Genomic DNA, 22,569 nt, shown 5'->3' on the forward strand with positions numbered 1-22,569 from the left:
GATTAAAAGAGCTCAAACGTGAAACTTGTGGACTAACTATTAAGCTGGAGGAAGATCTGTGATGATTTGCCACAATGCACAGTCCTTGTTTCTATTTGTAATTAATAGTTTGCATGAAAATGTAAAAGTCATCTTATATTCAAAGATGATATGAAACTAGATGAAAGAGTGAAGTCCTATAATGGCTGGCACATCTTAGATGCTCAATAAATATTAACTGAGTTAAATTGATCATCTAATGCTAGCTTAACAAACAATAAAAATATATCATAATCAATACCATTAAATTTGACAAGGGTGGGATGGATATTAATAACTATATTGAGTTTCCCAAAACCCAATATACAAGTACATGATAGATTTGATTTTAAATCAAATCTATCGTGTTACAAATATATGAGAAGTTAACCCTAAATTTATCAATACAATTTAGCAAATTTTTTTCATGTTTATTTACGTTTATTTATTTATGAAATTTTATCAGCAAGTTAATTTTTGAGAATCAGTGTATCTACAATTACACCACTGTTTGTAGAATGTGATTTTATCCTCTTCATGCCTTTTAATTTTTTTTTAATTTTTATGTACTGTTACTGTCAGTCCCAGAATACACGTGAACTCCTAGAAGATAGGAACTAAGCCTTATATTCCTTTTTCCATTCAGTTTAGCAAATTTTTAAAGTCCAAGGTATCTTAGCCTGCTCTGGCAGGCGTATGGAATCCAGGTGGAGGAAAGTCAGCATCTAGTGGCACTTAGCCCTGGCCTAAGCACATCTGGAACTCTGAATTCATTTCTAGGTTCTGCAGTTTAAGTAGAAATCAGAAGGAAAAATTTAGAGTATACAGGCAAAGATGGCTAGGAATCTTGAAACCATCTCATAAAAAACCAAAAATGTTGATTTGAAGGAGTAAAAGATGCAAGGAATATCTCAGTAATTCAGTGCCAATTATGGGTAAGTAGGTGTTACACCAAGAGAAGAACTTTCCAGTAATTTTGGTTGTTCCATTGCAAATCTTATCTCCCACATGTGTAAACAGGCACATCAAGCTAATCTTGTACAAAACCAAACTCAATTATATTTTCCTATGCACAAATATACTTTCTTATACACACGATACTATTTGATTCTGTTAACAGTGTGCTCATCCTCTCAATCAATGGTAGAACTCAATTCATTCTCACCGCCACCCTCCTTCTAATGCCAAAGTCAATCTACTTTTGAAGGTTCATTTGGAAGTTCATGAAGAGGGCACAACTACTCCTATACCCTGGGAAGGGCAAGCCCCTTCTCTCTAAGAGATGTTAACTTTCAGAAGAAATGCCTGCCCATCCAGATCACTAGGATCAATTCTAGAGATCAATGTGCCCTCTCTATAACCTCCTCTTATTCATTCCTGGATATTTTACTTCCAAATGTGTTCAATGTATCCCCGTTTCTTAATTCCAATTGCCATTATCAAAGTTTAGGCATTTATTAGTTTTCTCTACTATGATGATTTCCCTTTAGTCTCCCTACCTGTAGATTTCCTCCTCTTTCTTCCACTTTTCAGAGTATTTTCAACCTTACCCTTCTGAGTCATAGATACTATTCTGACCCCTTCATACCCCTGCTTAATAACCTTGGAGAGCTCACCACTACCATCAGAATAAAGTCCAGACCTCATTGCCCCTCATGATCCACCCCCAGCCAGGTTCCAGGCCTCATCCACGGCCACTCTGCTCTGGTTAAGCCAAACCACTCCAGGTTCCCAGAGCACAACACATACTTTTGGCCCTCCATGACCTTGAACATGCTCTCCTAGCTTCTCAGAAAGTCTTTCCCTTCTCCAACATTTAAAATACTTATACACCCGTTCAGTTCCAGCTTATATGGTTTGTCTATCAACTATACCTGGAGATTTATTGTAAAATGTTATCCATATGAAAAGAAGCCAAGTGGTTTATTTGATTTCACCATCTTCTTTATTATCAGTATTTATTGAGGACTACAGTATTAAGGAATCAAAAAATCATCCCAAGCACCTAACACAATCCTTGGTGTGTAGTAAGTGCCCAATTAACATTTGTTAGATGTAAACAGAACATATAAATAATGATAAAACCACCTCATGTTAAGTATCAATGAAGCAACAGGAGGAATAATTGAGTTTTATGGAGGAAGGTGATGGTGCTTTGATTATGTTGCATTTGAGACAGTGGTAGGATAACCAAGAAGATATAGTCTTATTTTTAAGAATAGTGGCAACTTAATGCAAGTAAATGAAGGGAGGGAAAGTAGACCAAAAAAAAGAGAAGAAAATAATATTAAGAAAGCAGAAAATGATAGATACAGGTATATTAGAGAAAGGTGGAGAGTTAAACATGACAAGGAGAGATGTGAGTTCTTCAGAAAAGTGAGTGAAGCATGAAATAGAATATTGAAAATACATCAGGAGATATTTTAGTTGATGGATGGGACCTTACAAGTCACATTAAATAAGTTTACCAGTTTGTTAATTAAAGACACAAAAAACTTTGTGCTCTCCATTAAAATAACATAGTTTTAATATTACAACATTTTGGAAAGACCACTTATCTTGCCTCTCATTGCTTCAGAGAAGGAGAAAATTAAAAAGCCATTTATCACCACCAGCTAGGTCCCTGGTGTTCCATGTGTTATAAAACAATTTCAATTCAGATGCTCAAATTGTTTTTAATTTTACGCAGCAATAGGAATGCATTTTTCGGCTCCATTCAAATGCCATTTTCTTAGGGAACAGCTAAGGAGTCTTTCACTGGAAAATCATAGAGTTCTCAGAAAAGAGACCCTACTATTTTCTGGCTCAATTTTATTCAATGACAGCATGATTTAGAAAGGCAATAGAACTATTATCTTTTTCTGAGTCTTAAAAAGTTTTGGTAAGATTTACCTCCACAGTCCCCTTATTTGGCACCTCAGGCAAGCCACCTAAGTACAGTGCCACAGGTTTCCTACCAGGTGACAGGGACTTCTTCCCCCAACATCAGTGCTGTGACACGATATTAAGCCTTCCTCATTCTCACCCTACTCACCCACCATGTGTTATCACTTAAATCCTCATAAATGTCCTGGGCTCACTAATGAGGTGGTGTGGATAGGGCAGAGAAGTCCATCTGTTAAATGATCTTCATCTTTAAAATGATCTTCGAAAGCCACTGGCATGCAAGTTGGGTATACATGGTGAAAATAATGGGTAGTATTTTATGCAAAAAAATACAATCAATGATCTTTAGTATGAGTTTAGTGTAATGGTTCCTAACACAACGTGTTGGGTCATCTGCATGGACTGATCACAGAGCTTTGATTTCACTTTTCTGAAAGGTAACATGGTTTGTCTTAGAGGAGACTATGGAGCACTATGGAGCTGGCAAACCTGTTTTCTACTTTTGCTACCTACTACCTGTGAGACCTTGAGACTTGATTTACTTTCTCTCAAAAATGGGCATAATATCTAATTCTCAATGTTGTTAGATAGTTCAAAGGAGATAAAGCATCAGCCTTACAGACAGATGGAACTCAATCCTTGGTATTCCTCATTCAAAAAGATATTTATGAAGCATCTTCTATGGGCCAGCCCTGGGCTGAGAATGTACAGATGAATAAGCCCTACTCCTTGCTCTGAAAGCACACACAATATAATAGGAAAAACAGGCATGTATAATAAGTGGTGGTGATTCTCAGCCATGGGTGCTATTCTGGATGTGTGGGAAGCTTGGGTGGGGCACAGAGAGCATGGCAGCTGTACTGGGGAGGTAGGTAGGTATATCATAGAAAGCTTCACAGAAGAGGTGTTTGACACTGTATAGAAAAATGATAGATACAATGAGGAGAATGGCCATTTGTGGGTAGGTTTTTTTTTTTTTTTTCAGACAAAGAACATTCCAAGCACTTAGCCCTCCAATGCTGAAAGCTTTAAGGGTTTTTTTGTTGTTGTTTTTTGTTTTAATTTAAAAATATATATATTATATACTATTTTTAATTGAAGTATAGTTGATTTACAATGTTGTGTTAGTTTTGGGTCTACAACAGAGTGATTCAGTTACATATATATGTGTGTGTGTATATATATATATATGTATATATATAAATATACTTTTTCATACTCTTTTCCATTATAGTTTATTACACAATATTGAATACACTTCCCTGTGCAATCCAGTAGGACCTTGTTGTTTATGTATTTTATGTATAGTAGTTTATACATACATAGTTTGCCTATCCCAAACTCCCAATTTATCCCTCTCCACCCCGTTTTCCCTTTGGTAACCGTAAGTTTGTATTCTATGTCTGTGAATCTGTTTCTGTTTTGTAAATAAGTTCATTTGTATCATTTTTTAGATTCCACATCTAAGTGATATCATACGATATTTGTCTTTCTCTGTCCAACTTACTTCACTTAGTATGAAAATCTCTAGGTCCATCTATGTTGCTGCAAATGACATATTTCATCCTTTTCTATGGATGAGTAATATTCCATTATGTATACATACCACATCTTCTTTATCCATTCATCTGTTGATGGACATTTAGGTTGCTTCCATGTCTTGGCTATTGTAAATAGTGCTGCTGTGAACACTGTGGTACGTGTATCTTTTCAAATTAGAGTTTTGGCTTTTCCAGATATAGGACCAGGAGTGGGATTGATGGGTCATATGGCAACTCTATTTTTAGTGTTTTAAGGAACCTCCATACTGTTTTCCATAGTGGCTGCACCAGTTTATATTCTCACCAACAGTGTAGGAGGGTTCCCTTTTCTCCACACCCTCTCCAGCATTTATTGTTTGTAGACTTTTTCATGACCAATGTGAAGTTGGTACCTCATTGTAGTTTTGATTTGCATTTCTGTAATAATTAGCCATGTTGAGCATCTTTTCATGTGCCTGTTGGCCATCTATGTGTCTTCTTTGGAGAAATGTCTATTTAGATCTTCTACCCATTTTTTTGAATTTTTTTTTTACATATATTCAGCTGTATGAGCTATTGGTATATTTTGGAGATTAATCCCTTGTCAGTCTCACTGTTTGCAAATATTTTCTCCCATTCTGTAGGTTGTCTTTTCATTTTTTGTTGATGGTTTCCTTTGCTATGGAAAAGCTTTTCAGTTTAATTAGGTCCCATTTGTTTATTTTTGCTTTTGTTTCCATTACTCTAGGAGACAAACCCAAAAAACAATGTTGCTGCAATTTAAGTCAAAGAGTGTTCTGCCTATATTTTCCTCTAGAAGTTTTATACTATCTGGTCTTACATTTAGGTCTTTAATCCATTTTGAGTTTATTTTTGTATATGGAGTTAGAGAATGTTCTCATATCATTCTTTTTTACATGTAGCTGTCCAGGTTTCCCAGCACCGCTTATTAAAGAGACTGTCGTTTCTCCACTGTATATTCTTGCCTCCTTTGTTGTAGATTAATTGACCATAAGTGTGTGGGTTTATTTCTGGGCTTTTGATCCTGTTCCATTGATCTTTGTGTCTGCTTTTGTGCAAGTACCATACGGTTTTGGTTGCTGTAGCTTTGTAGAATAGTCTGAAGTCAGGCAGCATGAATCTTCAAGCTCTGTTCTTCTTTCTCAAGATATTTTGGCTATTAGAGGTCTTTTATATTTCCATACATATTTTAAATTTTTTGGTTTTTTGGTGAAAAATGCCATTGGTAATTTGATAGGGATCGCATTGAATCTGTAGATTGCCTTGGGTAGTTTGGTCATTTTCACAATACATATTCTTCCAATCCAAGAACACAGTATATCTTTCTGTTTGTGTTGTCTTCAATTTCTTTCATTAGTGTCTTATAGTTTTCTGAGTACAGGTATATTGCCTCATTAGGTAGGTTTATTGCTAGGTATTTTATTCTTTTTGCTGCAATGCAAAATGGGATTGCTTCCTTAATTTCTCTTATCTTTCGTTCTTAGTGTATAGAATTGCAACAGATTTCTGTATATTAATTTTGTATCCTGCAACTGCTGAATTCATTGATGCCCTCTGGTAGTTTTCTCTTGGCACCTTTAGGATTTTCTCTGTATAGTATCATGTCATCTACAAACAATCAGTTTTACTTCTTCCCTTCCAATTTGGATTCCTCTTATTTCTTTTTCTTCCCTGATTGCTATGGCTAGCACTTCCAAAACTGTGTTGAATAAAATGGTGAGAAAAGGCATCCTTGTCTTGTTCCTGATCATAGAGGGAATCCTTTCAGCTTTTCACCATCGAGTATGATGTTAGCTGTGGGTTTGTCATATATGGCCTTTATCATGTTGAGGTATGGTCCATCTATGCCCACTTTCTGAAGAGTTTTTATCATAAATGGGTGTTGAATTTTGTCAACAGCTTTTTCTGCATCTATTGAGATGACCATATTGTTTTTATTCTTCAATTTGTTAATGTGGTGTATCACACTGATTGATTTGAGGATACTGAATTATCCTTGCACCCCAGGGATAAATCCCACTTGGGCATGGTGTATGCTCCTTTTAGTGTATTGTTGGATTCGGTTTGCTAGTATTTTGTTGAGGATTTCTGCATCTATGTTCATCAGTGATATTGGCCTGTAATTTTCTTTTTTGTGGTATCTTTTCTGGTTTTGGTATCAGGGTGACAGTGACCTCGTAGAATGAGTTTGGGAGTGTTCATTCCTCTGCAATTTTTTGGAAGAGTTTCAGAAGGATAAGTGTTAACTCTTCTCTAAATGTTTCATAGAATTGACCTGTGAAGCCATCTGGTCCTGGACTTTTGTTTGTTGGGAACTTTTAAATTATTGATTCAATATCATTTCTGGTAATTGGTCTGTTCATATTTTCTATTTCCTCCTGGTTCAGTCTTGGAAGATTGTACCTTTCTAAGAATTTCTTCATTTCTTCTAGGCTGTCCATATTATTGGTGTATAGTTGCTTGTAGTAGTCCCTTATGATCCTTTTTATTTCTGTGGTGTCAGTTGTAATTTCTCCTTTTTCATTTCTGATTTTATTGACTTGGACCCTCTCCTTTTTTTCTTGATGAGTCTGGCTAAAGGTTTATCATCAATTTTGTTTATCTTTTCAAAGAACCAGCTTTTAGTCTCATTGATCTTTTCTAATTTTTTTTTTAGTCTCTATTTTTTTTTTTTTTTGGCTGTGTTGGGTCTTCGTTTCTGTGCGAGGGCTTTCTCTAGCTGCAGCGAGCGGGGGCCACTCCTCATCGCAGTGCGCGGGCCCCTCACCACCGCGGCCTCTCCTATTGCGGAGCACAGGCTCCAGACGCGCAGGCTCAGCAACTGCGGCCCACAGGCCCAGCCGCTCCGCGGCACGCGGGACCCTCCCAGACCAGGGCCCGAACCCACGTCCCCTGCATTAGCAGGCAGACTCTCAACCACTGCGCCACCAGAGAAGCCCCTAGTCTCTATTTTTTTAATTTTAGAATTTTACTTTTTATACAGCAGGTTCTTATTAGTTATTCATTTTATACATAGTAGTGTATATATGTCAATCCCAACCTCCCAATTCATCCCACCACCATCCCCCGCCACTTTCCCCCCTTGGTGTCCATACGTTCTCTATATCTGTGTCTCTATTTCTGCCCTGCAAACCGGTTCATCTGTACCATTTTCTTAGGTTCCATATATATGCATTAATATACAATATTTGTTTTTCTCTTTCTAACTTACTTCACTCTGTATGACAGTCTCTAGATCCATCCATGTCTCTACAAATGACCCAATTTCATTCCCTTTTATGGCTAAGTAATATTCCATTGTATATATGTACCACACCTTCTTTATCCATTCGTCTGTCGATGGGCATTTAGGTAGCTTCCATGACCCGGCTATTGTAAATAGTGCTGCAATGAATATTGGGGTGCATGTGTCTTTTTGATTTATGGTTTTCTCTGGGTATATGTTTAGTAGTGGGATTGCTGGGTCATATGGTAATTCTGTTTTTAGTTTTTTAAGGAACCTCCATACTGTTCTCCATAGTGGCTGTATCAATTTACATTCCCATCAACAGTGCAAGAGGGTTCCTTTTCTCCACACCCTTTCCAGCATTTGTTGTTTGTAGATTTTCTGATGATGCCCATTCTACCTGGTGTGAGGTGCTCATTGTAGTTTTGATTTGCATTTCTCTAATCATTAGTGATGTTGAGCAGCTTTTCATGTGCTTCTTGGCCATCTGTATGTCTTCTTTGGAGAAATGTCTATTTAGATCTTCTGCCCATTTTTGGATTGGGTTGTTTGTTTCTTTAAGATGGAGCTGCATGAGCTATTTATATATTTTGGAGATTAATCCTTTGTCTGTTGGTTCATTTGCAAATATTTTCTCCCATTTTGAGGGCTGTCTTTTTCTCTTGTTTGTAGTTTCCTTTGCTGTGCAAAAGCTTTGAAGTTTCATTAGGTCCCACTTGTTTATTTTTGTTTTTATTTCCATTACTCTAGGAGGTGGATCAAAAAAGATCTTGCTGTGATTTATGTCAAAGAGTGCTCTTCCTGTGTTTTCCTCTAAGAGTTTTATAGTGTCCAGTCTTACGTTTACGTCTCTAATCCATATTGAGTTTATTTTTGTGTGTGGTGTTAGGGAGTGTTCTAAATTCATTCTTTTACATGTAACTGTTCAGTTTTCCCAGCACCACTTATTGAAGAGGCTGTCTTTTCTCCATTGTATATCCTTGCCTCCTTTTCATAGATTAGTTGACCATAAGTGCATGGGTTTATCTCTGTGCTTTCTATCCTGTTCCATTGATCTATATTTCTGTTTTTGTGCCAGTACCATATTGTCTTGATTACTGTAGCTTTGTAGTATAGTCTGAAGTCAGGGAGTCTGATTCCTCCAGCTCCGTTTTTTTCCCTCAAGACTGCTTTGGCTATTCGGGATCTTTTGTGTCTCCATACAAAGTTAAAGATTTTTTGTTCTAGTTCTGTAAAAAATGCCATTGGTAATTTGATAGGGATTGCATGGAATCTGTAGATTGCTTTGGGTAGTATAGTCATTTTCACAATATTGATTCTTCCAATCCAAGAACATGGTACCTCTCTCCATCTGTTTGTATCATCTTTAATTTCTTTCATCAGTGTCTTATAGTTTTCTGCATACAGGTCTTTTGTCTCCCTAGGTAGGTTTATTCCTAGGTATTTTATTCTTTTTGTTGCAGTGGTAAATGGGAGTGTTTCCTTAATTTCTCTTTCAGATTTTTCATCATTAGTGTATAGGAATGCAAGAGATTTCTGTGCATTAATTTTGTATCCTGCAACTTCAGCAAATTCATTGATTAGCTCTAGTAGTTTTCTGGTGGCATCTTTAGGATTCTCTGTGTATAGTATCATGTCATCTGCAAACAGTGACAATTTTATTTCTTCTTTTCCAATTTGTATGCCTTTTATTTCTTTTCCTTCTCTGATTGCCGTGGCTAGGACTTCCAAAACTATGTTGAATAATAGTGGCGAGGGTGGACATCCTTGTCTTGCTCCTGATCTTAGAGGAAATGCTTTCAGTTTTTCACCATTGAGAATGATGTTTGCTGTGGGTCTGTCATAAAAGGCCTTTATTATGTGGAGGTAGGTTCCCTCTATGCCCACTTTCTGGAGAGTTTTTATCATAAATGGGTGTTGAATTTTGTCAACAGCTTTTTCTGCATCTATTGAGATGATCATATGGTTTTTCTTCTTCAATTTGTTATTATGGTACATCACATTGACTGATTTGTGTATATTGAAGAATCCTTGCATCCCTGGGATAAATCCCACTTGATCATGGTGTATGATCCTTTTAATGTGTTGTTGGATTCTTTTTGCTAGTATTTTGTTGAGGATTTTTGTATCTACATTCATCAGTGATATTGGTCTGTAATTTTCTTTTTGGTAGTGTCTTTGTCTGGTTTTGGTATCAGGGTGATGGTGGCCTCATAGAATGAGTTTGGGAGTGTTCCTTCCTCTGCAATTGTTTGGAACAGTTTGAGAAGGATGGGTGGTAACTCTTCTCTAAAAGTTTGATAGAATTCACCTGTGAAGCCATCTGGTCCTGGACTTTTCTTTGTTGGAAGATTTTTAATCACAGTTTCAATTTCATTACTTGTGATTGGTCTGTTCATATTTTCTATTTCTTCCTGGTTCAGTCTTGGAAGGTTATACCTTTCTAAGAATTTGCCCATTTCTTCCAGGTTGTCCATTTTATTGGCATAGAGTTGCTGGTAGTAGACTCAGGATGCTTTGTATTTTTGCAGCATCTGTTGTAACTTCTCCCTTTTCATTTCTAATTTTATTGATTTGAGTACTCTTCCTCTTTTTCTTGATGAGTCTGGCTAATGGTTTATCAATTTTGTTTATCTTCTCAAAGAACCAGCTTTTAGTTTTATTGATCTTTGCTATTGTTTTCTTTGTTTCTATTTCATTTATTTCTGCTCTGATCTTTATGATCTCTTTCCTTCTCCTAACTTTGGGTTTTCTTTGTTCTTCTTTCTCTAGTTCCTTTAGGTGTAACGTTAGATTGTTTGTTTGAGATTTTTCTTGTTTCCTGAGGTAAGCTTGTATTGCTCTAAACTTCCCTCTTAGAACTGCTTTTGCTATGTCCATAGGTCTTGAGTCACAGTGTTTTTGTTGTCATTTGTCTCTAGGTATTTTTTGATTTCCTCTTTGATTTCTTCAATGATCCATTGGTTGTTTAGTAACATATTGTTTAGCCTCCATGTGTTTGTGTTTTTTGCAGTTTTTTTCTTGTAGTTGATTTCTAGTCTCATAGCATGTGGTTGGAAAAGATGCTTGACATGATTTCAGTTTTCTTAAATTTATTGAGCCTTGTTTGTGGTCTAGCATGTGATCTATCCTGGAGAATGTTCCATGTGCACTTGAAAAGAATGTGTATTCAGCTGCCTTCATGTTGAATGCTCTATAAATGTCAATTAAGTCCTCATGGTCTAGTGTGTTAGTTAAGGCCTATGTTTTCTTATTGATTTTCTATCTGAATGATCCATCCATTGATGTAAGTGGGGTGTTAAAGTCCCCCAGTATTATTGTGTTACTGTTAATTTCTTCTTTTATAGCTGTTAGCATTTGCATTATGTATTGAGGTGCTCCTATGTTGGGTGCACATATATTTTCAATTGTTGTATCTTCTCCTTGGATTGATCCCTTGATCATTATGTAATGTCCTTCTTTGTCTCTTGTAACAGTCTTTAAAGCCTATTTTGTCTGATATAAAAGTAGTGCTACTCCAGCTTTCTTTGATTTCCATTTGCATGGCATATCTTTTTCCATCCCCTCACTTTCAGTCTGTTTCTCTCTCTAGATCTAAGGTGAATCTGTAAATAAATAAATAAAGTGAATCTCTTGTAGTTAGCATATATACGGGTCTTTTTTTTTTTAATCCATTTGGCCAGTCTGTGTCTTTTGGTTGGAATATTTAGTCCATTCACATTTAAAGTAATCACTAATATGTATGCTCTTATTGCCATTTTATTAATTGTTTTGTATTTCTTTTTGTACATCTTTTTTTTTCTTTTGTTCTCTTAACTTATGGTTTGATGACTATCTTTCATGTTATACTTGGATTCCTTTTTCTTTTTTGTTTGTATCTATTGTAGATTTCTGGTTTGCCATTACCATGAGTTTTTTTTTAAATTTTTTATAGTGGTCTGTATATATATGTGGCTGTTTTCAATTGCTGATATCTTCATTTCAAATGCATTTTAAACACCCTTGATTTGTACTCTCCTCCCCTCATGCTTACTGTTTTTGATACCATACTTTACATCTAATTGTTTTGTGTAGCCTTTAACCTCTTATTGTGGATACAGATGACTTTACTGCTTTTCTCTTTTAACCTCCCTACTAGCTTTGTGTGTAGATGATTTCCTACCTCTACTGTATGTTTGCCTTTACCAGTGAACTCTTTCCTTCTGTACTTTTCTTGTTTCTAATTGTGGCCTTTTCTTTCTTGCCCAGAGAATTTCCTTTAACATTTGTTGTAAAGCTTGTTTGGCTTTACAACAATTCTTTTAGCTTTTGAAAGATTTAAGTTTTAGCTGTGCTTTCCTTCCTTGGTTCTTTCCACTACACTTCTCAGAATTCCGTCTGGCTGGCCTCTCTGCCTCAAGAGGTGAAAGAGCCAGGCAGTTGTCACCTATAATTTCTTAGTCATGGTAGAACTAGCAGCATGCTATGTATGTAGCCAATGATACAGAAAGGATGAAACCTACTTGGTTCCAAGGGGAAGATGATAGATTTTTTTTTTAATATACCACTTATTATCACCATCAGGTAGCTTCTAATACTGACTGCAATTACTGCTTAAATGTTATTATCAGGGTATAGCAAAAATTCCCTTGCATCTGTAGGTCTTGACTGTCAGGTAATTCACCATACATGTCTTAGTAGAGTAAAAGGGTAATTACATGTTGTAAAAAGCTCTGTTTGTTCCAAATTTACATGCTAGGAGAAACTGGCTGACTTTGCACGTGTAACACAAAAGGAGTCAAATTCTATGAGCACTTCATGGTACCTTTTGCACTTAATCTAAGTGTCACTAAAACTTTTAAAGGGACATTTTTGGAATAATTTGGGGCAGAATATTAAAGTAATTAGTTTAAGGTAGTGATAAGTGAGATTACTGAATATTTCTTTGTTTTCATTATATGGGCCAGGTTATTGGTGAGGAAGCTATCAGTGATTACAGTTACTCATTAATCTTGCTTAGTAAGCGTCATTGATCTTTACCCAAGAAATGTTGGTACTCTCTAAACCAGTGGAAGATAAATGTTAAAGGAAAAGCTTGAACAGTTTAAACAAAAAAATACAATTAGCAATTAAGCATACAGAAAAAGTCATTCTCATGAATAAAGAAATACTCATAAATCTGAAGCATCATTTTGTACCTATTATCAATTTTTTTTAAAGAAAGTTGACTTTTTTTAAAATAAATTTTATTTATTTATTTATTTAATATTTATTTATTTATTTATGGCTGTGTTGGGTCTTCGTTTCTGTGCAAGGGCTTTCTCTAGTTGTGGCAAGTGGGGACCACTCTTCATCGCAGTGCAGGGGCCTCTCACTATCGCGGCCTCTCTTGTTGTGGAGCACAGGCTCCAGATGTGCAGGCTCAGTAGTTGTGGCTCACAGGCCCAGTTGCTCCGCGGCATGTGGGATCTTCCCAGACCAGGGCTCGAACCTGTGTCCCCTGCATTGGCAGGCAGACTCTCAACCACTGCGCCACCAGGGAAGCCCCTCAATTTTTTTTTAATTATAATAGCAGGGCTTATAAGATTGTGGTGAAACTGGCACATATATGTATATTTTTAGAAGCAATAAAATGGTAGAAACTTTTGAAAAGTAATTAATAACATAAGTCATAAGACATAACCAAATAAATGTTTCCATTTGGAAGAATACATTCAAAAGAAATTGTCAAGTAAAACAAAGTAATTGATATCAGTATGTTCATTGCAGCATTGTTTATAATATTAAAACAACAGAAATAACCCAAATATCCATCTGTAAAAGGATGATTAAATAAATTACATCTTCAGAGTAATTAACATTATATAACACCAAAATAATAATTATGGAAACCTTACCAGGAGTGATTAAATTATAATGTAAGGGGGGGAGGAATGCAGATATGAAGTTATATATGGTCTGTGTATATATAAAATGATATGAAACACATGTGGAAATACAGAGAATCAGTAGCATAGAGTTTAAAGTACAAACACTTGGCAACAAGAGGGGCTTTAGTTTGAATTCTGGCTCCATATTTGCAAGCTGTTGTTTTCTGACATGTTATTTAAGTTCTTTGTGTTTTCTTAAATATAAAATGGGGATTCTCATACCTTCCTTATACGACAGCTCTGAGAATTAAATTAGATGATTCTGTAAAGTCTGAGACAAGGCAGTGGAATTATATGTGAATTTTTTTACTCTCTTATTTTGATTTCCATTAATTTAAGTTTAATTTTTTAATTGAAGTATAGTTGATTTACAACGTTGTGTTAGTTTTGGGTCTACAACAAAGTGATTCAGTTACATATATGTATATGTGAATATATATATATTCTTTTTCATATTCTTTTCCATTATAGTTTATTACACAATATTGAATATACTTCCCTGTGCAATATAGTAGGACCTTGTTGTTTACCTATTTTACGTATAGTAGTTTATATCTGCTAATCCCAAAGTCCTAATTTATCCCTCTCTGCCCCCTTTTCCCTTTGGTAACCATAAGTTTGTTTTCTATGTCTGTGAATGTTTCTGTTTTGTAAATAAGTTCATTTGTATTTTTTAGATTCCACATCTAAGTGATATCATATGATATTTGCCTTTCCCTGTCTGACTTACTTCACTTAGTATGATAATCTCTAGGTCCATGTGGCAAATGGCATTATTTCATCCTTTTTTATGGATGAATAATATTCCATTACGTATACATACCACACCTTCTTTATCCATTCATCTGTTGATGGACATTTAGGTTGCTTCCATGTCTTGGCTATTGTAAATAGTGCTGCTATGAACACTGGAATGCATTTATCTTTTCGAATTAGAGTTTTCTCCAGATATACGCCTGGGAGTGGGATTGCTGGATCATGTGGTAACTCCATTTTCAGGTTCTTAAGGAACTCCATACTGTTTACCATAGGGGCTGCACCAGTTTACATTCTCACCAACAGTGTAGGAGGGTTCCTTTTTCCCCACACCCTCTCCAGCATTTATTATTTGTAGACTTTTTGATGATGGTCATTCTGACTGGTGTGAGATGATACCTCATTGTAGTTTTGATTTGCATTTCTGTAATAATTAGCGATGTTGAGCATCTTTTCATGTGCCTGTTAGCCAACCCAATATGTGTCTTCTTTGGAGATGTCTATTTAGGTCTTCTGCTCATTTTTTGATTGGTTGTTTGGTTTTTTTGTTATTGAGTTGTATGAGCTGTTTGTATATTTTGGGAATTAACCCTTGTCGGTCACATCATTTGCAATATTTTCTTCTGTTCCCTAGGTTGTCTTTTTGTTTTGTTTCCTTTACTATGCAAAAGCTTGTAAATTTGATTAGGTCCCATTTGTTTTTGCTTTTATTTCTATTGCCTGGGGGGAGTGACCTAAGAAAACATTGCTATGATTTATGTCAGAGAATTTTTTTTTAATTGAAGTATAGTTGATTTACAATGTTGTGTTAATTTCTGCTGTACAGCAAAGTGATTCAGTTATACATATATACATTTTTTATATTCTTTTCCATATGGTTTATCACAGGATATTGAATATAGTTCCCTGTGCTATACAGTAGGACCTTGTTGTTCATCCATTCTATATATAATAGTTTGCATCCGCTAACCCCAAACTCCCAATCCATCCCTCCCCCACCCCTCTCCCCCTTGGCAACCACCAGTCTGTTCTTTGTTAATCTATTTCTGTTTTGTAAATAAGTCCATTTGTATCATTTTAGATTCCACATCTAAGTGATATCATATGATACTTGTCTGTCTGATTTACTTCACTTAGTATGATAATCTCTATGTCCATCCATGTTGCTGCAAATGGAATTATTTCATTCTTTTCATGATTAATATTCCAGTGTTGTGTGTGTGTATGTGTGTGTGTATATATATATGTATATACCACATCTTTATCCATTCATCTGCCGATGGACATTGGTTGCTTCCATGTCTTGGCTATTGTGAATAGTGCTGCTATAAACACTGGGGTACATGTATCTTTTCAAGTTACAGTTTTCGTCTTTTCCAGATATATGACAAGGAGTGGGATTGCTGTATCATATGCCAACTCTATTTTTAGATTTTAGTTTTTGAGGAACCTCCATACTGTTTTCCATAATGGCTGCACCAGTTTACATTCTCACCAACAGTATAGGAGTGTTCCCTTTTCTCCACACCCTCTCCAGCATTTGTTATTTGTAGACTTTTTAATGATGGCCATTCTGACCAGCATGAGATGATACCTCATTGTAGTTTTGATTTGCATTTCTCTAGTAATTAGCCATGTTGAGCAACTTTTTATGTGCCTGTTGGCCGTCTATGTGTCTTCTTTGGAGAAATGTCTATTTAGGTCTCCTGCCCATTTTCTGAATGGGTCTTTTTTCTTTGATATTGAGCTGCATAATTGTATTATTTGGTAATTAATCACTTGTCGGTTGCATCATTTGCAAATATATTCTCCCATTCCATAGGTTGTCTTTTCATTTTGTTTCCTTTGCTATGCAAAAGCTTGTAAATTTGACTGGGTCCCATTTGTTTATTTTTGCTTTTATTAATATATTGCTTTGGGAGACTGACCTACGAAAACATTGCTACAATTTATGTCAGAGAATGTTTTGCGTGTGTTCTCTTCTAGGAGTTTTACAGACCCAGTCTTACATTTAGGCCTTTGATCCTTTTGGGGTTTATTTTTGTGTATGGTGTTAGAGGGTGTTCTAATTTCATTTTTTTTACATGTAGCTGTACAGTTTACCCAGCACCACTTATTGAAGAGACTGTCTTTTCTCCATTATACATTCTTGCCTTCTTGTTGTAGATTAATTTTGACCATAAGTGTGTGGGTTAATTTCTGGGTTTTCTGTCCTGTTCCATTGATCCATATGTCTGTTTTTGTGCCAGCACCATACTGTTTTTATTACTGTAACTTTGTAGTATTGTCTGAAGTCTGGGAGGGTTATACCACCAGCTTTTTTCTTTTTCCTCAGGATTGCTTTGGCAATTCTGGGTCTTCTGTGGTTCCATATAAATTTTAGAGTTATTTGTTGAAGTTCTGTGGAAAAATGTCATGGGTAATTTGATAGGGATCACATTAAATCTGTAGATTGCTTTGGGTAGTGTGGCCATTTAAACAATATTAATTCTTCCAATCCAAGAGCATGGGTTATCATTCCATTTCTTTGACTCATCTTCAGTTTGTTTCCTTTATCAGTGTTTTATAGTTCTCAGCATATGTCTCATCTCCTTGGTCAGGTTTATGCCTAAAAGTATTTTTTTATGCAATTTTAAAGGGGTTTTTTTTTTACTTTCCCTTTCTGATATTTCATTGCTAGTGTAAAGAAATGCAACAGATTTTTTTTTTTTAAGCTTAAATCACAACTTCTTTCAAGAACAGTTGTGTTGTTTTTTTTTTTAACTGTGGGTTTATTTATTTATTTATTTATTTTTGGCTGTGCTGGGTCTTCATTTCTGTGTGAGGGCTTTCTCTAGTTGCGGCAAGTGGGGGCCACGCTTCATCGCGGTGCGCGGGCCTCTCATTATCGCGGCCTCTCTTGTTGCAGAGCACAGGCTCCAGATGCGCAGGCTCAGCAGTTGTGGCTCACGGGCCAGATTTTTGTATATTAATTTTGTATCCTGCAACTTTACCAAATTCATTGATGAGCTCTAGTAGTTTTCTGTTGGTGCCTTTAGGATTTTCTCTGTATAGTATCATCATCATGTCATCTGCATATAATGATGATTTTTCCTCTTCCCTTCCAATCTGGATACCTTTTATTTCTTTTTTCTTGGCTGATTGATTGATTGATTGATTAATTGATTTCTATTAATTTTATAATGTTGTTTTTACAACAGAAAACATTTTAATAATTTGATAGTGACCACCAAAGTTATAATATACTCACAAATCTATACCTTGTGGCACTGACTATATGGCTAATTGAAGTGATCTAAATAATTAATTATGCTTATTTAGGACTAAAGAAAGATCTCAAAGTGCACACTCTGCTAAATCATATCAGCTTATTTAACACTTCTTATGTAGCTTTTGCCATGTAACAGACAGACAGACACTGTTCTAAACAAACACTGTATTCATTGAATAACTACCCTATGAGGAAGGTACTGTTACAGAGAACTTTAAGAAACTCAATCAAGGTCACATTGGTCTATGTGGCAGAGCTGAAATTTGAACTCAGGCAGCCTGGCTACATGGTCCAGCTCCTCAATGCTATGCTGCCTTTCAGTTGGCCAATCAAAACATGCTTAGTGGACATAAGTGATGCTCGGCACTATGAGGGATGCCAGGAAACAAAGGATACAATCCTTAATTTGAAGAAGACGACCATTCTCTAGGTCTTAGCCATAGTCTCCAAATTCTGCTCTCTCAACCTCAGATAAATGTCATCCATGACACAGTTAAATGCTAGTCACAGAGAAACACCTCCTCTCACCCATAATAACAAAAGTTCTGAATGAAAAATCTGCAGCCTATTCGCTTGGCTCTCTATGGCAATGTCAGTGTTTTCAAAGTATGTGCTGAGAAGTCTTAGAATTGTGTGAAGTTGCTTCATGTTCTGCAAATATTTTACTCAAGTTTCTCTCTATACATATATTTGTATATACACACCTTCACACACTACATGTATATGTAACTAATGTTACAAATGTTTTTAAACTAATACTACAAACTAAAATTACACACTGAAATACATTTTATTGTATACTTTAATACATAGGAAACTCACAATTCATTACAATATGCTCTTGGATTGTCATTGTGCATATCTCAGATGAAAGAGAGTCTTCCCTCTATCTCTAATTGAAGAGTATTCTGAAATTGCAAGACAAATTCTTTCAAAGCCAAAAAAATTGTTACCATTTGGAAGGTGATATAATATGATGGTTAAGAAGAATGGCACTAGAATCAGTCTAGATACTGTTTCGAGCACAGGTATTTACCACATGAATTTGGGCAAGTTTTAAACCTTCCTGTACCTTAATTTCCTCATCTGTCAAATGGGACAGTACATACCTCATAGAGTTGTAAGAAATAAAGGATGTAAAAATATAATTAGAAAAGTAACTCAGGCAATAAGTACTCAATAAATATTAGATACTACTATATATACAATATAATTTCTAGTGCAAAGATACAATATAATTTCTAGTGCAAATACTTATCTATAAAATCAGTCTTACCTTGTTATCATGCAACCAAAATAAATACGGAATTACCTTAAATTCTAACTAATGTTGATATGCAACTGGAAATCCCATTTTTCCAATTTTTGTGTTCATTCAATAGTTGAATTATTGTTATTTTTACAAGTATTGCAAATGTAAACTAATAAATTTATACTAATTAAATACTACTCCAATTTGCAAATTTGCTGTTTAGAATTTTGTTAGAAAAAATGTTCTGCATTAAAAAAATAATATATTGCATCATAGTGAAATTTGTTTTTATGCTTTATGTTATCTTATTCCAAGGGGAAAATAATTACCTCTTCCAAATATATTTGTTTCTTTTCATGGCTATCCTTCATTTAAAGCTTACTTTTGATTAATACATGTTGAAATCAAATTATAAAGAAATATTAACCCCTTATCTGGTAGGGTGTTATACTGTGGTGGATGATTCTGCTTATCACCAAAGAACAGTCATTTAATCTCTCCTGTATTTCTTCCAAGATTGATTCTTTTCATGACAATAAGACTATTAGAATGTGCAAAGATATTTTAAATAAATGATGTTTGTTTTTTCTTTCTTTTCTTGCAGTCATTCCCAACACAGCACTACAACCCGCCAGCCTTCAGTGACTCTCCAACGGGCCATCTCCCTGGAAGGGTAAGATAAGAATAATATGGAGTCTTCTCTTAAACCAAACCGAGCACCCTCGTCACTTTGAGCATAAATTCCTTCCTCCCTCCCTCCCCACTTTACCCCTTTTTTTTCTTTCTGTTAGCAAATATCTATGAAGCTTATGTTATATATATGCCAAGCACCATGCTAGGTAGTACACTGAACAAGTCAAATAAGATCTTTTCCTTCAGAGGACTCATTATCTATTGAGAGTGACAAATATAAACACACACCTGCACATAACAGTGTAAGCATCACACGGAAATACGTATGAGGGATTAATGAAGGATCCAGAAAGGATATCTATCTGACTGAGAATGGGTATCAAAGAGGGATGGGGGGAACAGGTCATGATGGTTTCAGAGAAGATATAACTCTGAAGCTGAGAACTGAAGCATCTGTGGATATTTGCCTGACAGACATTGGAAGGAAGGGTACTCCCTGCAGGAGAAAGAGCACATGCAGAAACATGAACATCTAAGCAGATGTCAGATGTCAAAAGGCCACTGAGTGATTCGGTGCTTTGGCGCAAGGTGTGCGAGGCAGGAAATGAGAATGGTGATGTTGGCTGGCCAGGCTTACGTGTAGAGGACTTAGTATTTTGTATTTCTAAATTCCCCAATCAGATAGAAGCTGAAGGGGCTGAGAAGGAGGAGTTAATATTTCCATCCAATTGCTTTATAGTCGCAACTGATTTGAGAACACTTAATTGGTTACTGTATAAAAACTAAATCACTTTATTTTTCCAATATCTGTTACAAACTATGCTTTGTTCAACCCTATTTCTCAATAACAAGTAGACTTCCTTAATGGCATTTCAGTTAAAATCTCTATTATTTATTCTATTTTAAAATTTTGTGTTTTCAGTCAAACTGCTGTCTCTCTTTACAACATAATTAAGACTTGGGGTCCACCAAAGTGCTCTGGAGTTGATAGAGGAGTGATCTGCTCTCCCTCTCATACCACCCTCTCTTTCCAACATAATTAAGACTTGGGGTCCACCAAAGTGCTCTGGAGTTGATAGAGGAGTGATCTGCTGTCTCTCTCATACCGCCCTCTAGATCTTCCTTTCGCTTAGATTTCTTCTCTGGTAGAAATGAAGTTGTTTAAAAAAAAAAAAAAAATGAGAAATGGCATTCCTCACATTCTCCTGTGGCGGTCCTCCTTTCTGTTGGCTATCACTGGTGATGTAGCCTGGATGGGTAGAGAACCAAACATGCACCAATGCTAAGAAACTCAAGCAACTCCCCCAGCATGTGGTCCCCTGGGAGCACCAGCGATCTTTTCTACAAAACCCCCTGGCAGTAGCACACTGTAGTCCTCTGATGCACTCACCCACTTTGCCCCAGCTGCACCAATCCCTCCTCCCAAGCACACAGTCACCCTTTCTCACCTGTCCTCAGCAGCTTCACATGTGAGGCTTGCAGACATGAGCAGCATGCATCTTTCCTGCCCCTCAGCTGGAACTTACTAGGGCTAGTCCTTGCCTCCTTTCTCCCTGCCTGACAGTCTCATCTTCTCTCCCCAGGGCAAGTCAGCAAACTCCATGACTAAGTGGACATCCACTTGGGAGGGAGATGTTAGCCTTTCCTTCCTGGAACAACATAAATTTTATAAACACTTTTCATGGCGTGCCCTTTCTTGCCTTTAGCTAAGGAAATCCACTGCATGTCCGCAAACCCATGGGAACATGAGTGAAAGGAATGTGACCTCTGCATGAACACTGCCCTCCCCTCAGAAGGATACCTCCTTCTCTTCCTAGTCCTCCTCTTCTGTTTTTGGCGGTAAAGAACATCAAACAATTTTAGCTCCTCTATTAAACAAGAAAACAAAAACTGAGATAGGAGTGGGGGAGGAGTCAAGATGGCAGAATAGGAGGACATGGAGTTCACCTCTCCCCATAAGTACATCAAGAATGGAACAATTCTGACAGAGCACCTGCTGAACACTAGCAGAGGACCTCGGACACCTAAAAGGCCAAGAACAATCCCCATGCAACTGGGTAGGACAAAAGAAATTTTAAAAAGACAAGAGGAAACAGGACACGACCTGCACCCCTGGGGGGGAACTGAAAGAGAGGAGAGGTTCCCACACTCAGGGAAGCCCCCTCGCTGGTAGGGAGATCAGCTAGGACAGAAGGGCAGCTTCAGGGGCTCGGAGGAGAGCACAGCAACCAGTCTGTGGGAGGCAGGACAGAGTGAGACCTACATGAATGGTCAGTGACACAGCCCTGCACGTCCCAGCCTGAGACACGTGTCTGCTGGTGCGGACGGAGGCTGGGTGCTAGAACCTGGGGTTTGGAGAGCAGACCCAGGGAGGGGACTGCTGTTAGCTGCAAAGAGAGAACCTGAAGGGATGGGAGTACAGAGCTCTACAAGCGGGAATGTTTGTGGAAGAAGCCCAGGCCGCCATTGCAGCCCCCTTCCCCACGCACCAGCCCCTGCCTCCCTGGGCACTAGAAGGGGCTCCTGCCTGAGCAGGCTTGCACGCCTCAGCCGCCTTGGCCACGGCCTGCAAGAGCAGGCTCACTCACCCCCGCCCCCTCCTCCACCCCCACAGCCCAAGCAGGCTCACATGCCCCACCCACTGCAGCTGCCTCCTTCACCCCCGCCCACCCCAGCAGGCTGGCATTTGCCCCACCTGTTGCCGCCTCTGACCCCACCCACCTGGGCAGGCTCTGGGGCAGCCTCAGGAACAGACACTGGTGGAAAGCCCACATGCAGAGGTCGGGCTGAAACCACAGCTGAGCCTCATGGGCCATGCAACTAAGGAAGAAGAGCTGAAATCTCTCCTCACAGTTGTGAGAACTGCGGATTTACATCCCCGCTGCTGGCTTTGTAAACTCCACACCTGCAGAATATCCAAATGAATGAGTACTACCCCAGCTGAGATGGGTCTAGCTTTAGCAACTGTGGGTTTGTGTGCACATACACATGGGGACTGGACCGGGCCAGAATCTGAGCTGCCTCCATAGCTCCCACAGCAGGTCCTGGTGCACAATTACTGCAGTCCTGGGACCTGA

General features: G+C 37.3%; 1 protein-coding gene across 17 annotated transcripts in view; it reads left to right on the plus strand.

Annotated features, from left to right (window-relative positions):
• The window catches only part of DLG2 (discs large MAGUK scaffold protein 2), a 2,039,030-nt gene that overhangs the window by 1,592,587 nt on the left and 423,874 nt on the right, over positions 1 to 22,569 (plus strand). For all 17 annotated transcript variants that reach the window (XR_005020917.1, XM_036860586.1, XM_036860590.1 and 14 more), the window contains one exon: positions 19,464 to 19,532. Coding sequence is in view for 16 of the 17 variants with exons in the window: in XM_036860586.1 (XP_036716481.1) it covers positions 19,464 to 19,532 (69 nt within the window). In the remaining variant the exon portion in view is untranslated. The remainder of the gene's footprint in view (positions 1 to 19,463; positions 19,533 to 22,569) is intronic.

The sequence above is a fragment of the Balaenoptera musculus genome, chromosome 8, assembly GCF_009873245.2.
Source record: "Balaenoptera musculus isolate JJ_BM4_2016_0621 chromosome 8, mBalMus1.pri.v3, whole genome shotgun sequence".
NCBI classification, from domain to species: Eukaryota; Metazoa; Chordata; class Mammalia; order Artiodactyla; family Balaenopteridae; genus Balaenoptera; species Balaenoptera musculus.